The following is an 18491-nucleotide window of genomic DNA, read 5'->3' as shown; positions in this document are numbered from 1 at the left end:
ACAGCACGGTGGGGCAGTGGTTAGCCCTGCTGCCTCACAGCTCCAGAGACCCGGGTTTGATTCCATCTTTGGTGACTGTCTGTATGCAGTTTGCACATGTCTGCGTGGGTTTCCTCCAGGTGCTCTGGTTTCCTCCCATAGTCCAAAGATGTGCAGGTTAGGTGGATTGGCTATGCTAAATTGCCCCTTAGTATCCCACGATGTGTAGGTAAGATGGATTAGGCATGGTAAATGTGTGGGGTTAAGAGGGGGGTGGGGGGTGCTGGGTAAGATACTTTGTCAGAGAGTCAGTGCAGACTTGATGGACTGAATGGTCTCTTCTGCATTGTAGGCATTCTATGGTTCAATCCACTTTGCCTCCCTCGACCGGAATTGTCTCTGTACAATATCCAGTTCTTGCTGAGTCTTGCCTTTTTCCAGGTCAACCTCAGTAAGCCAAAGCCACATGCCTGTAATGCTGCTGCTGCCCCACAAGATCCTCCCCTGTGGAAACCTCACCCTAACCCACCCCTTCCCTTCTGTAAAACCTTAAAACCCAAACCTTTCTCCAAACTTTTTTAGAAGGATGGTTAACTTGGAAAAAAATGTGATCATTATTATGACGTTGTGCTACGTGATGGTGGCTGAGGGATAAATAATTACCAGGACACAACAATTAGCTTCTATTTAGTGCCTTTTGGGTAATAAACATGCTAAGGTGCATCACAAGGTCATTAAAAAACACAGTATGACACCAAGACACTTAAGCGGATATTAGGTTAGATTAAAGTTAAGTTTAAAGTTTAGAGCAAGAGAGCGAGGTAGAGAGTTATAGGGAGGAAACAAAGTCTACCTGAGAGGACAGTTTGGGATCCTCAGTTTTACCTGTTATCTGAAAGGTTCAAATCTTTACACTCACCATTTAACACAGAATCCTGCAGGGAAACAAGGTAAAAGGTTTCTTATTAATAAATCAAACATTTTGAGATGTAGCTTCTGGTTCTGTTTATTGAAGAATTTGAATGCTAGATGGAACACAATAGAGTAGTTTTATTGCACATTTCAGACTCCCTATTGCCTCCAACTCTGCAAGCTTAAGAAGCAAAAATCATCAGGTTTTAACATATTTATGTACAAATAAATTAACAATGGCTATCAACGTGTTTACATCTCCACAATCACCAATGGTCTGATGAGAGATGGCAGGGAGAAGGACACTGTCCAGCCAGTGACCTTAAACCTACCATCATGTCACATCCTTGGTACAGAAATTTCACAAAAAGACTCCAGCAGTTGGATAGAACTGTTCACAGCAGCAACAAGGAATAAAAAGCCAGTTCTTGAAGGGTCCCTAATGCATCGGAGGGAGAGACAGGCCTGATTACTAAATGCAGATGTGGCCTGAGTGTATCCAGTGACCTTGGAACAGAATTGGTGGGTCTGCATCAACATTCTTAGAGCTACATCTGTTTGGCACCAGAGGCATTCCATGAGGGGTGAAGGGCAATAGTCAAATGTATCTTAAAAACATCAGCTCAATTTAAACAAATGGTGTTCTCAGTCCAGACAGACAGCAGCAATGTGATTCGACATAGATCATGTATGCAACACAGCAGAGATGTGGGGATGCTTTTCTCCTCCTTGCCAATTCACTCCACTTCTTGCAGCCACTATCTTCTGGCCCCGTGTGTGATTGTTACTCACTAATGTTTCACCCAGGTAGCTATGATGTGCGAGAGAGTCTGGACAGTCAGTATCAGCCATCTCGATCTCACCCAACATCTGTGCACACACTATCCAAATGGTGGAGGAAAGGAGTGACTGGATTCTGGCTGAATTTTCTCCCCATAACTCTCAGTCTGGTCATTAATAGAACCCCTATTGCCACCCTCGCCAAGATCAATGAACCATTGCTTAAACATACACCACCAGTGCAGTAACTGAAATGTGTAACATCCACAAAGTGCACTGCAGCAACTCCCAAACCCGCAGTCTAGGAAGACAAGGGCAGCAAATGCATGGGAACACGATCACCTTCAAATCACATCCGTCTTGTGACACATCTCTTTTGAAGGAACACAGAAATTAGTATGCAGATGCAGCAAGTAATTAGGAAGGCAAATGGCATGTTGACCTTTATTGCAAGGGGATTGGAGTACAGGAATAAAGAAGTCTTGCTAGGGTTCTACAGGGTTTTGGTGACTGTGCGCAGTTCTGGTCTCCACATTTAAGAAAGAATATATTTGCATTGGAGGTGGTTAGAGCGAATGTTCACTAGATTGTTCCCAGAGATGAGGGGGTTGTCCTTTGATGAGAGGCTGAGTAAATTGGGTCTATTTTCTCTGGAGTTTGGAAGAATGAGAGGCGATTTCATGAAAACCTACAAAATTCTGAGAGGGGTTTGATAGGGTGAGCACTGAGAGATTGGGCGTGATTTTGCTGCCCATTCACACCACACTCCCATGTTGGAGAATTAGGTTGCAAACCAAACCTCTATTCAGTGGAAAATCCTGCTGGCGGGAACGGTTGGAAAATTCCACTGTTTCCACTGGTCAAGGAACTAAAACATGGGACATGGTCTCAGGATAAGAGGACGATCATTAAGGACTGAGATGAGGAGAAATGTCATCACTCAGAGGTGTGAATATTTGGAATTCTCTCCCCCAGAGGGTGGTGGATGATGAATATATTTAAGGCTGGTACAGACAGATTCTGGTCCCAGGGAATGAAGAGATATGGGTGAGAAAATGGAGTGGAAGCCCAAGGTCAGCCATGATGGTATTAAATGACAGAGCAGGCTCAATGGGCCATGTGGTCTACTCCTGCTCCTATTTCTTGTGCCCTTGTTGCCTGACTTGGGCAGATATCATCATTCCTTCATCAGCACTGGGTCAATATCCTAGAACTCCTGACTGAACAGCACGGGAGGGCGCCTTCATCATAAAAACTGCAAACGTTTAAGGAGAAGGTCCACCATAAGCTCGAAATGCCAGCCTTGCGAGTGAAGATAGTACCCGGAGAACATTAAAATCTCAGCACAGATCCTGAGACCTTCCTGGACAATTACAGAGAGCAGGGCCAGTGTGTCCACTAGGTGAACTCGGCGGGTGCCAAAGGCAGTAGTGTGTGAAAGGACAGCAAAAAAAGTCTGGCTTTTAAACAAAAAAACAACCAAAAGCTGGCTGGATTTGTATTGAGAAACAGCAAATAGTTTCCACTTCCCACCAGATGAGGTTTTTCGCACTGAAAGGTATGGATTGTATCCATTACTCCAGCTGTGTTTTCCTTTTAGAAACAGTGGTAACATTTTATCTTGATCACTGTCTTAATAGCTTTTTAAAATGAGTTGTGGCACTGGCTGGGCCACCTAGTGTGGTCATTGCGACAATGTACTAGTGCACAGATCCCTTAACTAGGTGCGAATCATGGTATCTTTTAGTTATATTCAATGTGCTATTGAGAAACAGTTAACATAATGCAGATTGCATACAATACCCTGATAAATAAAGATTAAAACGATCCTGCATTGGCTTTTTAAGTGTCTCTGTTGATAAAACTTATTCAAGAGGTTGTGTTTTATTTCTGTCCCAAAATGTGGTGTGTGCTTGCGTGTGTGGAGTGGGGGTGGGGAGAGAGTTGGGACAAATTAGCACAATAGAAGCAGACACTACTACATTTAGTAACACATACAGAAATGAAGAGCAAATATTTTAAATTAAGTTTTTGACGAGGAATCAAAGTCTAGTAACTGAACAGCAATCATTTTTAAATTATAACATTAAAGGTAGCTTTTCAATTGCATGTGGTTATCGTCTTAGTGCAGAGCTGATGAAACTTGGCAAGTCTGATACAACATTTTGAAATCTCCTATTAAATAGCAATAAGCCCTCTGCGCCATAATCTAGCTTAACCACTCATCTAAAATTTGTAATAATAAAAGCAAAATATTGGATGCTGGAAATCTGAAATAAAAACCAAAAATGCTGGAAAATCTTAGCTGGTCTGGCAGGATCTGTGGAGAGAGAAACAGAGTTAACGCTTTCAGTCATAATGTAAGATGTGGTGTGCACAGCTGCCGGTACATCTTCATTTGCTGAACGATGAGGGGATGGGAGGCAATGGCCTAGTGGTATTATCGCTAGACCATTAATCCAGAAACTCAGCTAATATTCTGGGGACCCGAGTTCGAATTCCGCCACGGCAGCTGGTGGAATTTGAATTCAATAAAAAAAATCTGGAATTAATAATCTACCGACAACTATGAAACCATTGTTGATTGTCGGAAAAACCCATCTGGTTCCCCTTAGGGAATGAAATCTACCATCCTACATGTGAGTTCAGAGCCACAGTAATGTGAGAGTCAATGTGGTTGACTCTCAATTACCCTCTGAAACAGCCTAGCAAGCCACTCAGTTTCAAGGACAACTAGGGATGGGCAATAAATGCTGGCCCAGCCAGCAACACCTATGTCCCACAAATGAATAAAAAAAACTATAATGCAGTGTAACATTATTCTTAACGGACATTCTAGATCCTTTGTTATTCCAACGTCGACAACTATCCAGTCAGGCTAGATTTGTCGGTGACAAATATTTCAGGGTTTTAAAAAAAAAACATATAACTTGTACTGGTACAACTGTTGATTTCCCATTTGGATCTTTTGTTCCATATGGTCACAAAGGGGTTTGGGAATCTTGGCACAATGTTGTATTAGTGAGATTAAGACATAAATATGAAAATAAGCAAAAGAGGATTCTTTACTAGGAGTGAGGGAAAATAACTAACCACAGAATCAATAGCTTTGAATTACAATTCGGAATTCATCACAGTCAAAGAAATTGATTTTTAGGATTGCAAATATTGTGAAACAGCCAGATAATGTTCGCTATGTGAGACTGTGGAAATAAAAATAAAAAAAATCACAGATGAACATTTTGGGTAATTTCAGATAACACAGAAGTGATAGCCACTTGCTTGTTTAACAGCAAGGATTGGGACACCTTAGTGGATTGAGGCATTTAGCAACACAATTTATTTAGTATTGTGAAGGAAAAGAAGACGAAGTGTGAAAAATCGTTGCCGGAGCGATTCGAGTGTCTCGGACATTTTCTCGTCACATCAGCTCTAACTTGATCTGCTTGCTGCTTGTTAATCGTACACTTGAACATCCCTCATGCAATATAGAGACGGTAAATCTCACCATTGTTTAGTACATCAGTGTCTCTCCCAAAGTCCAAATTTCTGGTATTTGAGTCATTGTGTGATAAGAATGAACAAAAGTTAATTTGGACTTTTTCCTTATTGTTCAATTGTTTGTCTATTCAGCATGCATGGCGAATGGGTAATGCTAGTTCTGTGTTTTCAACCAAAGTTCTTGGTTTACCTTGAGTTTTTGATTTGATTTATTAATTTCACATGTATTGGGATACAGTGAAAGATATGGTGGCGATGTGGCCGTTGAGTTCTGAAGGTTTGCCTAGGGTGGCAAATACCTGACAAAGAACTAGCATTCGTACAACACCTTTCATGACCTTCAGACATCCCAAAGTACTTTACAGCCAGTGACGTACTTTTGAAGTATACTTAATATTGTAATGCGAGACACAAGGCAGAAAACTCCTACAAAGAGCAATCAGATAATGACCAGTGTCTGTTTTAGTGATGGTGGGTGGGGGTTAAATTTTGGCCAGGAAGCCAGGGATAAATTTCCTGCTTATTTTCAAAATGGTGTCACAAGATTTTTTATGTCCATGTGAGACCGCAGACAGAAGCCAGGTTTAACGTTCCATCTGAGAAACAGAACCTCCTACACTGGATTGCCAGCCCAAGTTTGTGCTCAAGTCTCTAGAGTGGAACATCAACACCCAATCTCGATACTGGAGGTGATACCCACAGATAGAGACACTAGAAAAGGTTCACTAGAGACGGTACAGAGGAGGTACACTAGAATGTTGCCTGGGATGGAGCATTTGAGCTATAAGGAGAGACTAGATAGGCTTGGGTTGCTTTCTTTAGAGCAGAGAAAGCGGAGGGGGACATGATTGAGGTGTATAAGATTATGAGGGGTATGGACAGGGTGAGCAGGGAACAGCTGTTCCCCTTGGTTGAGGGGTCAATCATGAGGGGCATAGTTTTAGAGTGAGGGGCAGGAGATTCAGAGGGGATTTGAGAAAAAAACTTTTTCATTCAGAGAGTGATGAGAATCTGGAATGCACTGCCTGGGAAGGTAGTGGAGGCTGGAAACTTTACGACCTTTTAAAAAAAATTGGATGAGCACTTGAAATATCGTAACATTCAAGGATATGGGACAAGTGCTGGAAAATGGGATTAGCGTGACTTTAGTGGTAGATATTGTCGATGCAGACTCGATGGGTCAAAGGGCCTTTTCTGCATTGTATTATTCTATGACTCGAGGAGGAGGGCATTCAGCCCCACATTCTTGCACCACAATTCAATCAGATTACTACTAATCTGTACCTCAACTGCAATTACATATCTTTAATCCCTATGTCTCGATATCCCTACTCAACAAAAATCTCTCGACCTTAGCTTTGAAAGTGTCGCTCCCCACTCACCAGATAACCTCAGAATTACCATGAGGACTGCTGCTTTCAGCTATGTGGCAGTGAAGAGCATTGGTACATGCGAGATAGGTAAGCTAGATCTCTGGATACTTGAGCTAGTAAAGGATTAACAGGACCCTGACAGAAAACTGGGCTTGAATATTAGAGGCACACACAAACAGACAGCAAAGTGTTGGATATACCACAAGATTAGACACTGATTCAAATTTAGGAAACACAAAGGCGGCTCATCATTTACTGGCAGGCACCTCTCGTGGCTAGCAATGTTATTTTCTTGGTAGAGAGAGAGAGGTAGAGATATAGCTGCCTGATAAAGGTGATCAAATGGACCAAAACAAATGCTGGAAAGTCTCAAAGGCCAAAACATTGCGAGATTTCAAGAAATTAGATATAGCTCTAGGGGCTAAAGAGATCAAGGGATATGGAGGAAAGGGGGAACCAGGATATTGAATTTGATGATCAGCCATGATCAAAATGAATGGTGGAGCAGGCTTGAAGGGCCGAATGGCCTACTGCTGCTTCGAGATTATATGTTACAGGGCTGTGATTGGATGATGGAATTTTAGTTGTAATTCAGTTATTGATGAATGAGTTTGATGGGCTGGGATTTAAAGGAGTCTCGGAAGTGGACTATATTGGGGGTGGGCCAGCATAATTGCACAGGAGGCTGCACAGCCCAATCCCACCAGTGGGAAAGCTTAGTCAGCAGTGGGAATGGCTGATTTGGGGGAAATCTGACCACTGGCCATTAGGCTCATTATTGAGCCACCTAAAGAGTATTATCCCGAGGCCCCCAGGATTTAGTGCTGGCTCAGGAACTCTCCCACATTCACACCGGTGTCTCATGCTGCCAGAATGCTGCCGAGTTTGCCAGGGGTCTCCCCGAAGGGATTCTTCTTTCACAGGCCTTTCATTCCTAATCAAGGCACCCAGCCTCAGGAAGCAGGATGCCCATTGAAAGCCAACACCTTCCCTTGCATCTGACCTTCACCTGCTAACTCCCAACCATCCACCCCCTCCACTCACCTGTCTCCAGGAACCCAAGGTGATCCCTGATGAGGGTGCACTGAATTATGATCAGCTGCCAGCCTCCGATTTATCAGCATCTTTTGGAGGTAGAATTTCTCTGCTGCTGAGGGCTTAATTTTGTGAAAATGCTGACCCTATCCACTTAGGTGGTTAATTGTACTGAAATAGAATTGGGTGTCCCTCAGGGAGGTGACATAGGCTTCCCATCTTTTCTCCACCAGTGGACTGAATCCATGTGGTGTATACTAAATTCCGCTCATAGTTTGTGATTCACAGTAAAGGCAGAAAAATAGGTGTATGTCTGTGCATATACAAAGGCCTCCATGTATGTGCGTGTCCCCACATCTACGTGTACATCTCCACATGTGCACATCACTGCATGTGTGTCTCCGCACGTATGTGTCTATATCTCCACAAATGAGCACGAGTGAAATTCTAAAGTGGCTTGCCCTTGGTGTATATCGATATACATCAGATTGATTCCATACTCTGAAGAACTAATGACTTTTGCTTGAAAGTAACGTGTGCCTGCAACGCATGGCACAATGTTTATATAATGCCTAAGGATGTGTCTCAGAGAAGCTCAAATCCTCACACTTTACAATGTAAAGTAACTGATGTCACAGCACAGGCTCCCTGTGATAGAAAGAGTGTTTAAAGTCTAAAACATGAATAAGGACCCAGTCAGCGTTGATCAGGCAGTTACACCCAGTGTGTGCCCAAGACATGGGAATGGGAAAGTGCAAGGCACCCAGTGATAGTTACTTTGCAGCGATTGTGATTGCCTATACAATGTATTAGGTCGTCCTCACTCCCGAAATATAAATAGGCATACGCTCTATGCTTTCACTGAACCTGCAGCACACAGCAGCTGCAGGAACAGATCAGCCTTGGTTAACCAGTGCAGCTTACAACATAGATAGTGGTTTAAATCTCAGGTTCTTTCCATTATAGCTACATTCACACTGATTTCCAGAATTCATGTAATGGAACTCTTTGCTGTGGACTCCAGTTTTCACATTGGATACTACATAGCCATGAGCAGTCATGGTCTGCAATTTAATCAAGGGGTTTGAGTGGTAGCAGATATCAAGGTGCGAGTTACAGGCTGGAATCTAAGCGAGCTGTTTTCTCTACTGCAATAAATTTCTAGTGGCATGAACCATACTGCCGGCCTGCAAATAATTCAGCACTCAGCAGTATCGAAGAAAGCATGGAATTACTGGTGTGAGGAACAGAAACTCACTGAGGCAGTGTGGTGAGGTGTACTCGTCTAAAATGGAAATAGGAGCCTTGTTTGGAATAGATGGAACTTAATTAAAGAGATGGCACAGTGGTTAGCACTGTTGCCTCACAGCACCTAGCACTGTTGCCTCACAGCACCAGGGATCCGGTTTGATTCCAGCCTCCATGCTAGCTATATGGAGTTTGCATGTTCTCTCCATGTCTGCGTGGGTTTCCTCCGGTTTCCTCCCACAGTCCAAAGATGTGCAGCTTAGGCCATGCTAAATTGCACCTTCGTGACCCAAGATGTATAGGTTAGAGGAATTAGCAGGGTAAATATATAGGGTTATGGGCATAGGGCCTGGGTGGGATGCTCTGTCAGAGAATTGGTGCAGACTCCTGCACGGTCGGGATTTCATGATTCTATTCTGTATTCAACCCATTCTCAAGAGGACAGAGGCTCATGGAAGTTATTACAGGAAAGATTAAAGTTGTTTCTCAGAAGAGACTACCAAGAGGATCTAACTGACACTTCAAAGAAAGCAAACAGTTAACACAAGTTAATCCACGTTAATTTGGCAACAGTGTCAGAAAGCAGTGGCCCCAGTTAATTATTAGAATGACTGGGGCTAGAGAGGGAGATCAAACAGGCACACCACTGGGTACCATCAGTGGGGGCAATGTTATGAGTTAAAAGGAACAATTTGGCATAGTTCTGGAGAAAGAAGTGATTGAAGGATAAGAAAGTATCCAGGGACATAGGAATTACTGGACCAAGATCCTGATATGGCCTCTTGCCAACCTGATAGTCACATGATGTAACAATCATGGAATTATTGATCAGTAGCAATCAGTCTCTATCCATGAGTCCACAACAGACGCAGATACAAGGTGAGGAAAACCCTCAGTGGTGGAAACCATAGGTCCAAAGTCACCTGTACCTCCCACACAACTTTCATCATGTGATGTCTCAAATTACTCACATCACGTCCCTAAGTGTGGTTTTCTGAAAGGCAGAAGAGACCAACAGTCTTTTCCTGTTCTAACACACAAAATGCAGCACAAAGCTGTAAAGCAGCTGGAGCCTATCAGGGAACATCACTATGTCCATCATTGGGGTCGGTAACATATTGAGCATCAGCTGTTAGCAACATTCTAGCAATAAGAACTCCTATTAGATATTAGTGACGGACAATTAAACTTCAACAGAATTCAGTGACTCACAAAGGATTATGTTGGTTAATGTTGTTTCTCTTGCCACATTCAATGTGATCCCATCTTCTCCAGACTCCTGATAGAGCAACTCTTACTGGCTCGGGAAGTATCTCCAATTAACAAAGCCACAGACACTGATTACACTGTTCACATGGTGTGCCCACCATAGCCAGCAGCCCAGTCCAGTGTGATTATCAAGATGTTCTTGATGTTAAACATCATGGACAGCACAGAAGGTCTTTCAGTCAATCAGTTTCACTATCTATAGCAGGTCAGTTTCTAAAACATTGACACCACTAACCAAGCTGAGCAAAATTCATTGCTTCAATGCCAATGACAAAAAGGTGGCAAATTTAGTTCTATCTGAGCCACCAACATTGAAGATTTGTTTTCTATCCAAAACACAAAATAAAAAGTTTCAAATGCGAAATTTTGGGACTGGATGAAACAAGGTAGATTTCTCCTCTGGTGGGAAAACCTAGTAAGAAGTTTAACAACACCAGGTTAAAGTCCAACAGGTGTATTTGGTAGCAAAAGCCACACAAGCTTTCGGAGCTCTAAGCCCCTTCTTCAGGTGAGTGGGAATTCTGTTCACAAACAGAGCATATAAAGACACAAACTCAATTTACATGAATAATGGTTGGAATGCGAATACTTACAACTAATCAAGTCTTTAAGAAACAAAACACATTTTGTTTCTTAAAGACTTGATTAGTTGTAAGTATTCGCATTCCAACCATTATTCATGTAAATTGAGTTTGTGTCTTTATATGCTCTGTTTGTGAACAGAATTCCCACTCACCTGAAGAAGGGGCTTAGAGCTCCAAAAGCTTGTGTGGCTTTTGCTACCAAATAAACCTGTTGGACTTTAACCTGGTGTTGTTAAACTTCTTACTGTGTTTACCCCAGTCCAACGCCGGCATCTCCACATTGGGAAAACCTAGACCAAGGGAACATAATCTTAAAATTAAAGGAGGGAAATCCGGAAGCATTTCTCCCCCACACAAAAGGGGGATGGAAATCTGGATCTTCCTCATCCAAAAGGCTCGCGATGCTGTGACAATTGAAATTTTTAACACTGATATCAATAGATTTTTTATTAGCTCAGGGTATCAAGGGATCGGGAGTGAAGACAAGCCCACCAGTCCTGATCTAATTCAATGGCAGAGCAGACTTGAGGAACAAATTGCCCTCTATCTATTCCTATGATCCTATGCTGTAATGTGATTATTTACAACACTATGTCCACTGTACAGCCCCCTCCCTCCTGAAAGCATTTACAACTAGACCAGTTATACAGCTGTGTGTGGGTTTAAAATCCGGAGAATTAACACTCAGGTACCAAGAGGCAAGCCATGATCCAATGCACATTCCATCAACTCTGGTCTTGACCGTCCATGAAAAGTGGCAAATGGCCCATGAGCCACCGAAGTTTATAGCTGTGCATATCCTTAGCTATTGCTTTGTATTTCTTCCAGTGAAAATCTGTGATAATTTTGCACATTAAAAAACTCAAGTTTTTCTAAATCCCTTTGCATTTCCTCAGATAATAAAGAAGTCCATGCAGCAAGAATTGGACAAAGTTCTGGCTTGGGCTGATGCGTGATGCAAATGTTTCTCGACTATGATCATCTCAAACAAGCAAGGGCTTTACCACCTCCCTTTCACACTGACCTGCGAAATCCTCCATCATCAACATCCTTGAGTTAATCTAGTTTAATGATATTGGTTGAGGGATAAATATTGGCCAGGGTGTAAGAGGGAACTCAGCTACTCCAGGGAATCCTTCATGCCTGTCTGAGAGGGCAAATGAGTCCTCAGTTTAACCTCTCAAACAAAGGGTGGGAAGACAGTCACAAACTTGAAAAATGTAGTCCTTCTGTCCTCTCCTTTAAGGACATACCCTTCTGTGTCTCCATTGCTCTTCTATGTTTCTATAGCTCTTGAGGTTAAAGGGATCAAGAGATATGGAAGGAAGGGTGGATCAGGATATTGAATTTGATGATCAGCCATGATCAAAATGAATGGTGGAGCAGGCTCGCAGGCCCAAATAGCCTGCTCCAGCTTCTAATTTCTATTGAAATAAAAGTCAAGTTTTACACGTATTTGGTCATGAGAGACTCTGTAGATGCGCTCATACAAAACTTCTCAACTTATTCTCTACAGTAACAGCCAAGTGCCCCCCAGGTTTGAAGGACACTAGGTTCCCATCTAATCTGGAATGAATTCACAATTCCACTGACGAGTCACACAGATTCAAAACATTGCCTCGCTTTCTCTCTCCACAGATGCTGCCAGACCTGCTGAGTTTTCCAGCATTTTTTGTTTTTATTTTGAATTCATAATGACATGCTCCCTGGTCTCACATCGATAAAAGCAATCAAATGGAAGAAAACAAATGCTTACTGGTTTTTAATTTCTTTAAGTGGTCCTTGGCTGCATAATTGGCAGGGTAGGAAGTGGAGGGAAAGGGCTTGGCAGGGTTTTTGACTGGTCCACAAGTGCACCTCCCATTTTGGCGGAGATTGTAAACGGTTAATGTAAGGCCCACATTTACTGCTCCTTAGCATAGACTTTTGGCACACTGCACCTTGTTTTGATGGTTGTGTTCCAGCAGGGATGTCTCTCCCAGTTCAGCAGGCCACAGGTAGGCTCTGCCTCAATCCCTGGCTATGGAAACAGCTGAAAAACAAACTCTGGGGCCCATTCCACTGCTGAGTTTACCACAGCGAAAGCTGCTGCACCCAGGGTTGCTGTCAGTCCCCACACTGCCATCTTTACCAGTTGGCTGGCCCCCACTGGTGCTGCCTCGGTGTTGGCAAGTGGTGGGCAAGACTTCCCCTTGAATTGTTTGCGAAGTACGGCATCAGGGCGTTGCTGGGAGGTTGCCATTTGGAAGTCCTGGAAGGTGCTGATGGTGATGCTGCAGAGGAAGAAGGGAAAGAGTCAACACAAGTTGATCAGCAGAGAGACTAGAGAAGCTGGGTTGTTCCTCTTGGAACAGAGAAGGCGAAGGGGAGATTTAACCGAGGGTAAAATGATTAGGAGTTTTGACAGGGTAAACCATTTCAAGCAGCAGAAGGGTTGTTAGCCAGAGGATGCAAATTTAAAATAATTTTCAAAAGAGATATGAGGAAATTTTTGTTTTTAAAAACAGTCAATAAATTCCAATGATTTGGAATACACTGCCTGAAAGGATGGTGGGAGCAGGCAGACACCACAGTGACCTAAATTGGATAAACACCTGTAAAAGGAAAATGTTGCAGGGGTTTGAAGATGTGGGGTGTAAAATTAATTGGATCACTCTTAAAAAAACACAGCACAGCCACAATGGGCTGACTGGCCTCCTTTCTGTGCTTTATGATTCTATGATTCAGGTTCTTGGGCCGTATTCTCAAGAGCTGAGTATTTGATTTGTGTAGTTCGAGGAAAATGTGATGCAGTGAAATGCACAACAACTAGATGTCTTTGGTTTGTAAATGTGATAGCGTGCTTACTACTGCATTCCCTCTGACAGAACATCAATACTGCACTTATCTTTACTACACTGGGATGAAAAAAGGTTACTTGGTCCACTGAATCTATTTTCTCTGCACATCACTGCAACCTGTTGCAATCTGAATAACCTTAACATTTTCCACTTTTAACTTGATATTAAAAAAATTTCAAATTTCAGATCCCTGTTTCAAATTACTTTTCACCAATTTTAAATATATGCCCTATGGCCCTACCTCCTCGGAGTATTTTGAAGTAACATTCTGCTTTCAGCTTCTCGCCATAATGTTTATTATATTTATGCAGTTTTATCGGGTCCCACTTGCCACATTATCAAAACTAAGCTTTTCTAGAATTTCCTCGCAGCTGTTTCTAAACTTGTGATCAGTCTTGATTAGTAGGTTAAAAACTCTTGGGAGAGGCAGAAGAAAATTAATCCACATTGCCCACATGAGGCAAAACAACAACATACACTGCATCTTTAACATTGTAAAAAATCCCAAGGGCTAATCTTCGGGGAGCGGAGAGCACCGGACCTGCGAGGAACACTCTCCAGGAGCGGAGTTCAGAGAATGATATGGGACCAACCAAAGTAGCTGATTAGTAAGTCCTGGTGAGTATTTTCAATCTATTAAAATAGTTCATTGCTTAATACTGAGGTAGGGACTAAAAAAGATATAGAATAGTACTGTACAATTATAATAGAAGTGTTTGATAAGAAATACGGTTCCTAGCTAACATAAATAAGGCCCCTAGTTAATGTAACTTTTTTTTAAAGGGATTAACAAACTTAATCGAGAGGGACATCATGGCAGGAGACCACAGACCCGTGATATACTCCTCCTGCACAATGTGGGAAATGAGGGACACTGCGATGTGTGCAGAAGGTGTGTCCAAATGCAGCCAAGTGTTGGGACCCTGACTGTTTGTGTTATATATTAATGATTTGGACGTGAATGCAGGAGGCACGATTGGAAAATCTGCAGATGACACAAAGATTGGCTGAGTAGTGGATAGTGTAGAGGATAGCTATGATTTCCAAAATGGGTTGTTGGAGAGGGCAGTAAAGTGACATATGGATTTTAACATAGGGAAGTGCAAGGTAATGCATTTAGGGAGGTCAAACAGTTATAGGGAATACAAAATAAATGGGAGTACACTAAGAATGATAGATGAAGTGAGAGATCTTGGTGTACAAGTACACAGGTCCATAAAGGCAGCAGTTCAAGTAGACAAGGTTGTAAACAAGGCATATGGAATGGTCTCCTTCATTGCGAAGTATAGAATGTAAAAGGATATCATGTTGGAATTGTATAAAACACTGGTGAGGCCACAACTGGAGTATTGTGTGTAGTTCTGGTCATCACATTACAGGAAGGATGCAGTGGGACCTGGGTGTCCTTGTGCACCGGTCGCTGAAGGCAAGCATGCAGGTGCGGCAGGCGGTAAAGGCGGCAAATGGTATATTGGCCTTCATTGCGAGAGGTTTTGAGTACAGGAGCAGGGATACCCAGTCCAACGCCGGCTCTCCACATCAGGAGCAGGGATGAGTTGTTGCAATTGAGGCCACACCTAGAGTATTGTGTGCAGTTTTGGTCTCCTTTTCTGAGGAAGGATATTCTTGCTCTCGAGGGAGTGCAGCGAAGTTTTACCAGGCTGATTCGGGGATGGCAGGACTGATGTATGAGGAGGGATTGGCTAGGTTAGGATTGTTTTTGCTGGAGCTCAGATGAATGAGGGGGGATCTCAGAGATTTACAAACTTCTAACAGGACTAGACAGGGTGGATGCAAGGAGGATATTCCCAGTGGTGGAGGAATCCAGAACCAGGGTCACAGTCTGAGGATTCAGGGTAGATCATTTAGGGTGAGGTGAGGAAACATTTCTTCACCCAAAGAGTGGTGAGCCTGTGGAATTCATTACCACAAGAAGTTGTTGATGCCAAAACATTGAATATATTCAAGAGACGGCTAGATACAGCACTTGGGGCGAATGGGATCAAAGGTTATGGGGAAAAAGCAGGATTAGGCTTTGAGTTAGACGATCAGCCATGATCGTGATGAATGGCGGAGCAGGCTCAAAGGGCCAAATGGCCTCCTCCTGCTCCTATCGTCTATGTTTCTAGGAAATTACTCTTAGGAGAGAGTGCAGAGGTGGTTTACAAGAATGTTGCCAGGTCTAGAAAATTGGAGCTATAAGGAGAGATTGTATAGGTTGGGGTTATTTTCCAAAAAAGGCGGAGGGCTGACTTATTGAGGCGTACAAAATTAAGAGGCGAAGAGATAGATTAGACAGGAAATTGTTTCCCTTGGTGAAGAATTCTAGAACAAGAGGACAAAGATTCAAGTAACAGTAGATGTAGAGGGCACATGAAGAACTTTTTTTTTTACACAAAGGGTAGTGGATGTCTGGAATTCACTGCCCGAGTTTCTACTCCGGTAGAAGCGGCTGAGGGACTTCACTGGTGCATTCTAGGAGAAGTCGGACCAGCAACATTTACCAAGAAGTGGGAAGTGGAAGATCTGGTGTCAAGGGGCAGTAAGCCCGAAACACTACATTAGTGTTTCCCTCCCTCCCTCCTCTCTAACCAAAAAAAGCCACTGTGAGACGGTAAAAGTGAAGGTAAGAGTTTTATAAATTTTCTCAAATAATTTAATTGGTGCTCGAAATGTCGGTCAGTGGGGTTAAGTGCTGCACATGTGAGATGTGGGAGATCCGTGACGCTTCCAGCGTCTTGGACGACTATGTCTGCAGGAAGTGCACCCAATTGCAGCTCCTTACAGACCGCATGGATTGGTTGGAGCAGCAGTTGGATGCGCTTAGGAGCATGAAGGAGGCGGAAAGCATCATAGATAGGAGCTTCAGAAACATGGTCACATTGAAGGTGCAGGCAGATAGATGGGTGACCACCAGAAGGGGCAGGCAGTCAGTGCAGGAATCCCCTGTGGTCAACCCCCTTTCTAACAAGTATACCGTTTTGGATACTGTTGGGGGAGATGGGCTATCAGGGGATACCAGTAGCCGCAGCCAAAGCAGTGGTACCACGGCTGGCTCTGTTGTTAAGCAGGGAGGGATAAAGAGGACTACAGCAATAGTTATAGGGGATTCTATAGTTAGGGGTGCAGATAGGCGTTTGTGTGGACGTGAAAGAGACTCCAGGGTGGTATGTTGCTTTCCTGGTGCCAGGGTCCAGGATGTCTCTGAACCGGCAGAGAGAATTCTGAAGGGAGAGGGTGAACAGCCAGAGGTCTTGGTACATATTGGGACTAATGACATAGGCAGGAAGAGCAATGAGATCCTGCAGCAGCAGTTTAGGGAGTTAAGTAGAAAGTTAAAAAGCAGGACCTCTAGGGTTGTAATCTCAGGATTACTCCCTGTGCCAAGTGCTAGTGAGGCTAGGAATAGGAAGATAGTGCAGCTCAACAGCTGGTGTAGGAGGGAGGGTTTCAGATATCTGGACCATTGGGGTCTCTTCCGGGGCAGATGGGACCTGTACAAGAAGGACGGGTTGCATCTAAACTGGAAGGGCACAAATATTCTGGCTGTGAGGTTTGCTATCGTCACACGGGAGGATTTAAACTAGTTTGGCAGGGGGATGGGAACCAAAGCAAAGGTGAATTAGCTGAAGGGGAACCAGAGAGTAGGGCCAGTAAGACTCAGAGAAACAGCAGGCAGGGTGGGATTGCTAATCAGAGAGGGTGTGGTGGACTGAAGTGCATTTGTTTCAATGCAAGAAGTGTAACAGGTAAGGCAGATGAACTTAGAGCTTGGATTAGTACTAGGAACTACAATGTTGTTGCCATTACGGAGACTTGGTTAAGGGAACGACCGGATTGGCAGCTTAACATTCCAGGATACAAATGTTTCAAGCAGGATAGAAGGGGATGCAAAAGGGGTGGGGGAGTTGCACTGTTGGTTAAGGAGAATATCACAGCTGTACTCCGGGAGGACACCTCGGAAAGCTCATACAGCGAGGCAATGTGGGTAGAGCTCAGGAATAGGAAAGATGTAGTCACAATGTTGGGGGTTTACTATAGGCCACCCAACTGCCAGCGGAGATTGAGGAACAGATATGGAGGCAGATTTTGGCAAAGTGTAAAAGTAACAGGGTTGTTGTGGTGGGAGATTTTAATTTTCCCTATATTGACTGGGACTCACTTAGTGCTAGGGGCGTGGATGGGGCAGAGTTTGTAAGGAACATCCAGGAGGGCTTCCTGAAACAGTATGTAGATAGTCCAACTGGGGAAGGGGCCATGCTGGGCCTGGTATTGGGGAATGAGCCCGGCCAGGTGGTCGATGTTTCAGTAGGGGAGCAGTTCGGGAACAGTGACCACAATTCAGTAAGCTTTAAGGTACTGATGGAGAAAGAGAAGTGTAGTCCTCAAGTTAAGGTGCTAAATTGGAGGAAGGCTAATTACAACAATATTAGGCAGAAACTGAAGAATGTAGATTGGGGGCAGATGTTTGAGGGCAAATCAACATCTGGCATGTGGGAGGCTTTCAAGTGCAAGTTGATAGGGATTCAGGACTGGCACATTCCTGTAAGAATGAAGGATAAGTATGGCAAGTTTTGGGAACCTTGGATAACGAGAGATATTGTGAACCTCGTCAAAGAGAAAAAGGAAGCATTTGTCAAAGCTGGGAGGCTGGGAACACACGAAGCAAGTGTGGAATACAAGGAAAGTAAAAAGAAACTTAAACAAGGAGTAAGAAGGGCTAAAAGGGATCATGAAAAAGCATTGGCCAGCAGAATTAAGGAAAATCCCAAGGCTTTTTATACATATATAAAGAGCAAGAGGGTAGCCAGGGAGTGGACATATTAGTGAGGGGCAACATGGTTTTGTGAAAGGGAGGTCGTATCTCACGAACTTGATCGAGTTTTTGGAGGAAGTGACGAAGATGATTGAAGAGGGTAGAGCAGTGGATGTTGTCTACATGGACTTCAGTAAGGCCTTTGACAAGGTCC

At 43.5% G+C, this 18491-nt stretch overlaps 1 protein-coding gene across 2 annotated transcripts in view; it reads right to left on the bottom strand.

Moving 5' to 3' along the window:
• Window positions 1–3864: 3864 nt before the first annotated feature.
• LOC144504764 (TBC1 domain family member 20) overlaps window positions 3865–18491 on the bottom strand; it is an 81826-nt gene continuing 67199 nt past the window's right edge. Inside the window, exons 8-9 of one of the 2 annotated variants that reach the window (XR_013499697.1) lie at window positions 12622–12954; window positions 3865–3991 (exon numbers count right to left, since the gene is read on the bottom strand). Coding sequence is in view for 1 of the 2 variants with exons in the window: in XM_078230511.1 (XP_078086637.1) it covers window positions 12702–12954 (253 nt within the window). In the remaining variant the exon portion in view is untranslated. Of the gene's footprint in view, window positions 3992–12343; window positions 12955–18491 lie in introns of those variants that run through there. The other variant, XM_078230511.1, reaches the window with a different exon arrangement.

Source organism: Mustelus asterias, chromosome 2, assembly GCF_964213995.1.
Source record: "Mustelus asterias chromosome 2, sMusAst1.hap1.1, whole genome shotgun sequence".
NCBI classification, from domain to species: Eukaryota; Metazoa; Chordata; class Chondrichthyes; order Carcharhiniformes; family Triakidae; genus Mustelus; species Mustelus asterias.
This window is presented reverse-complemented; position numbering and strand designations above follow the sequence as displayed.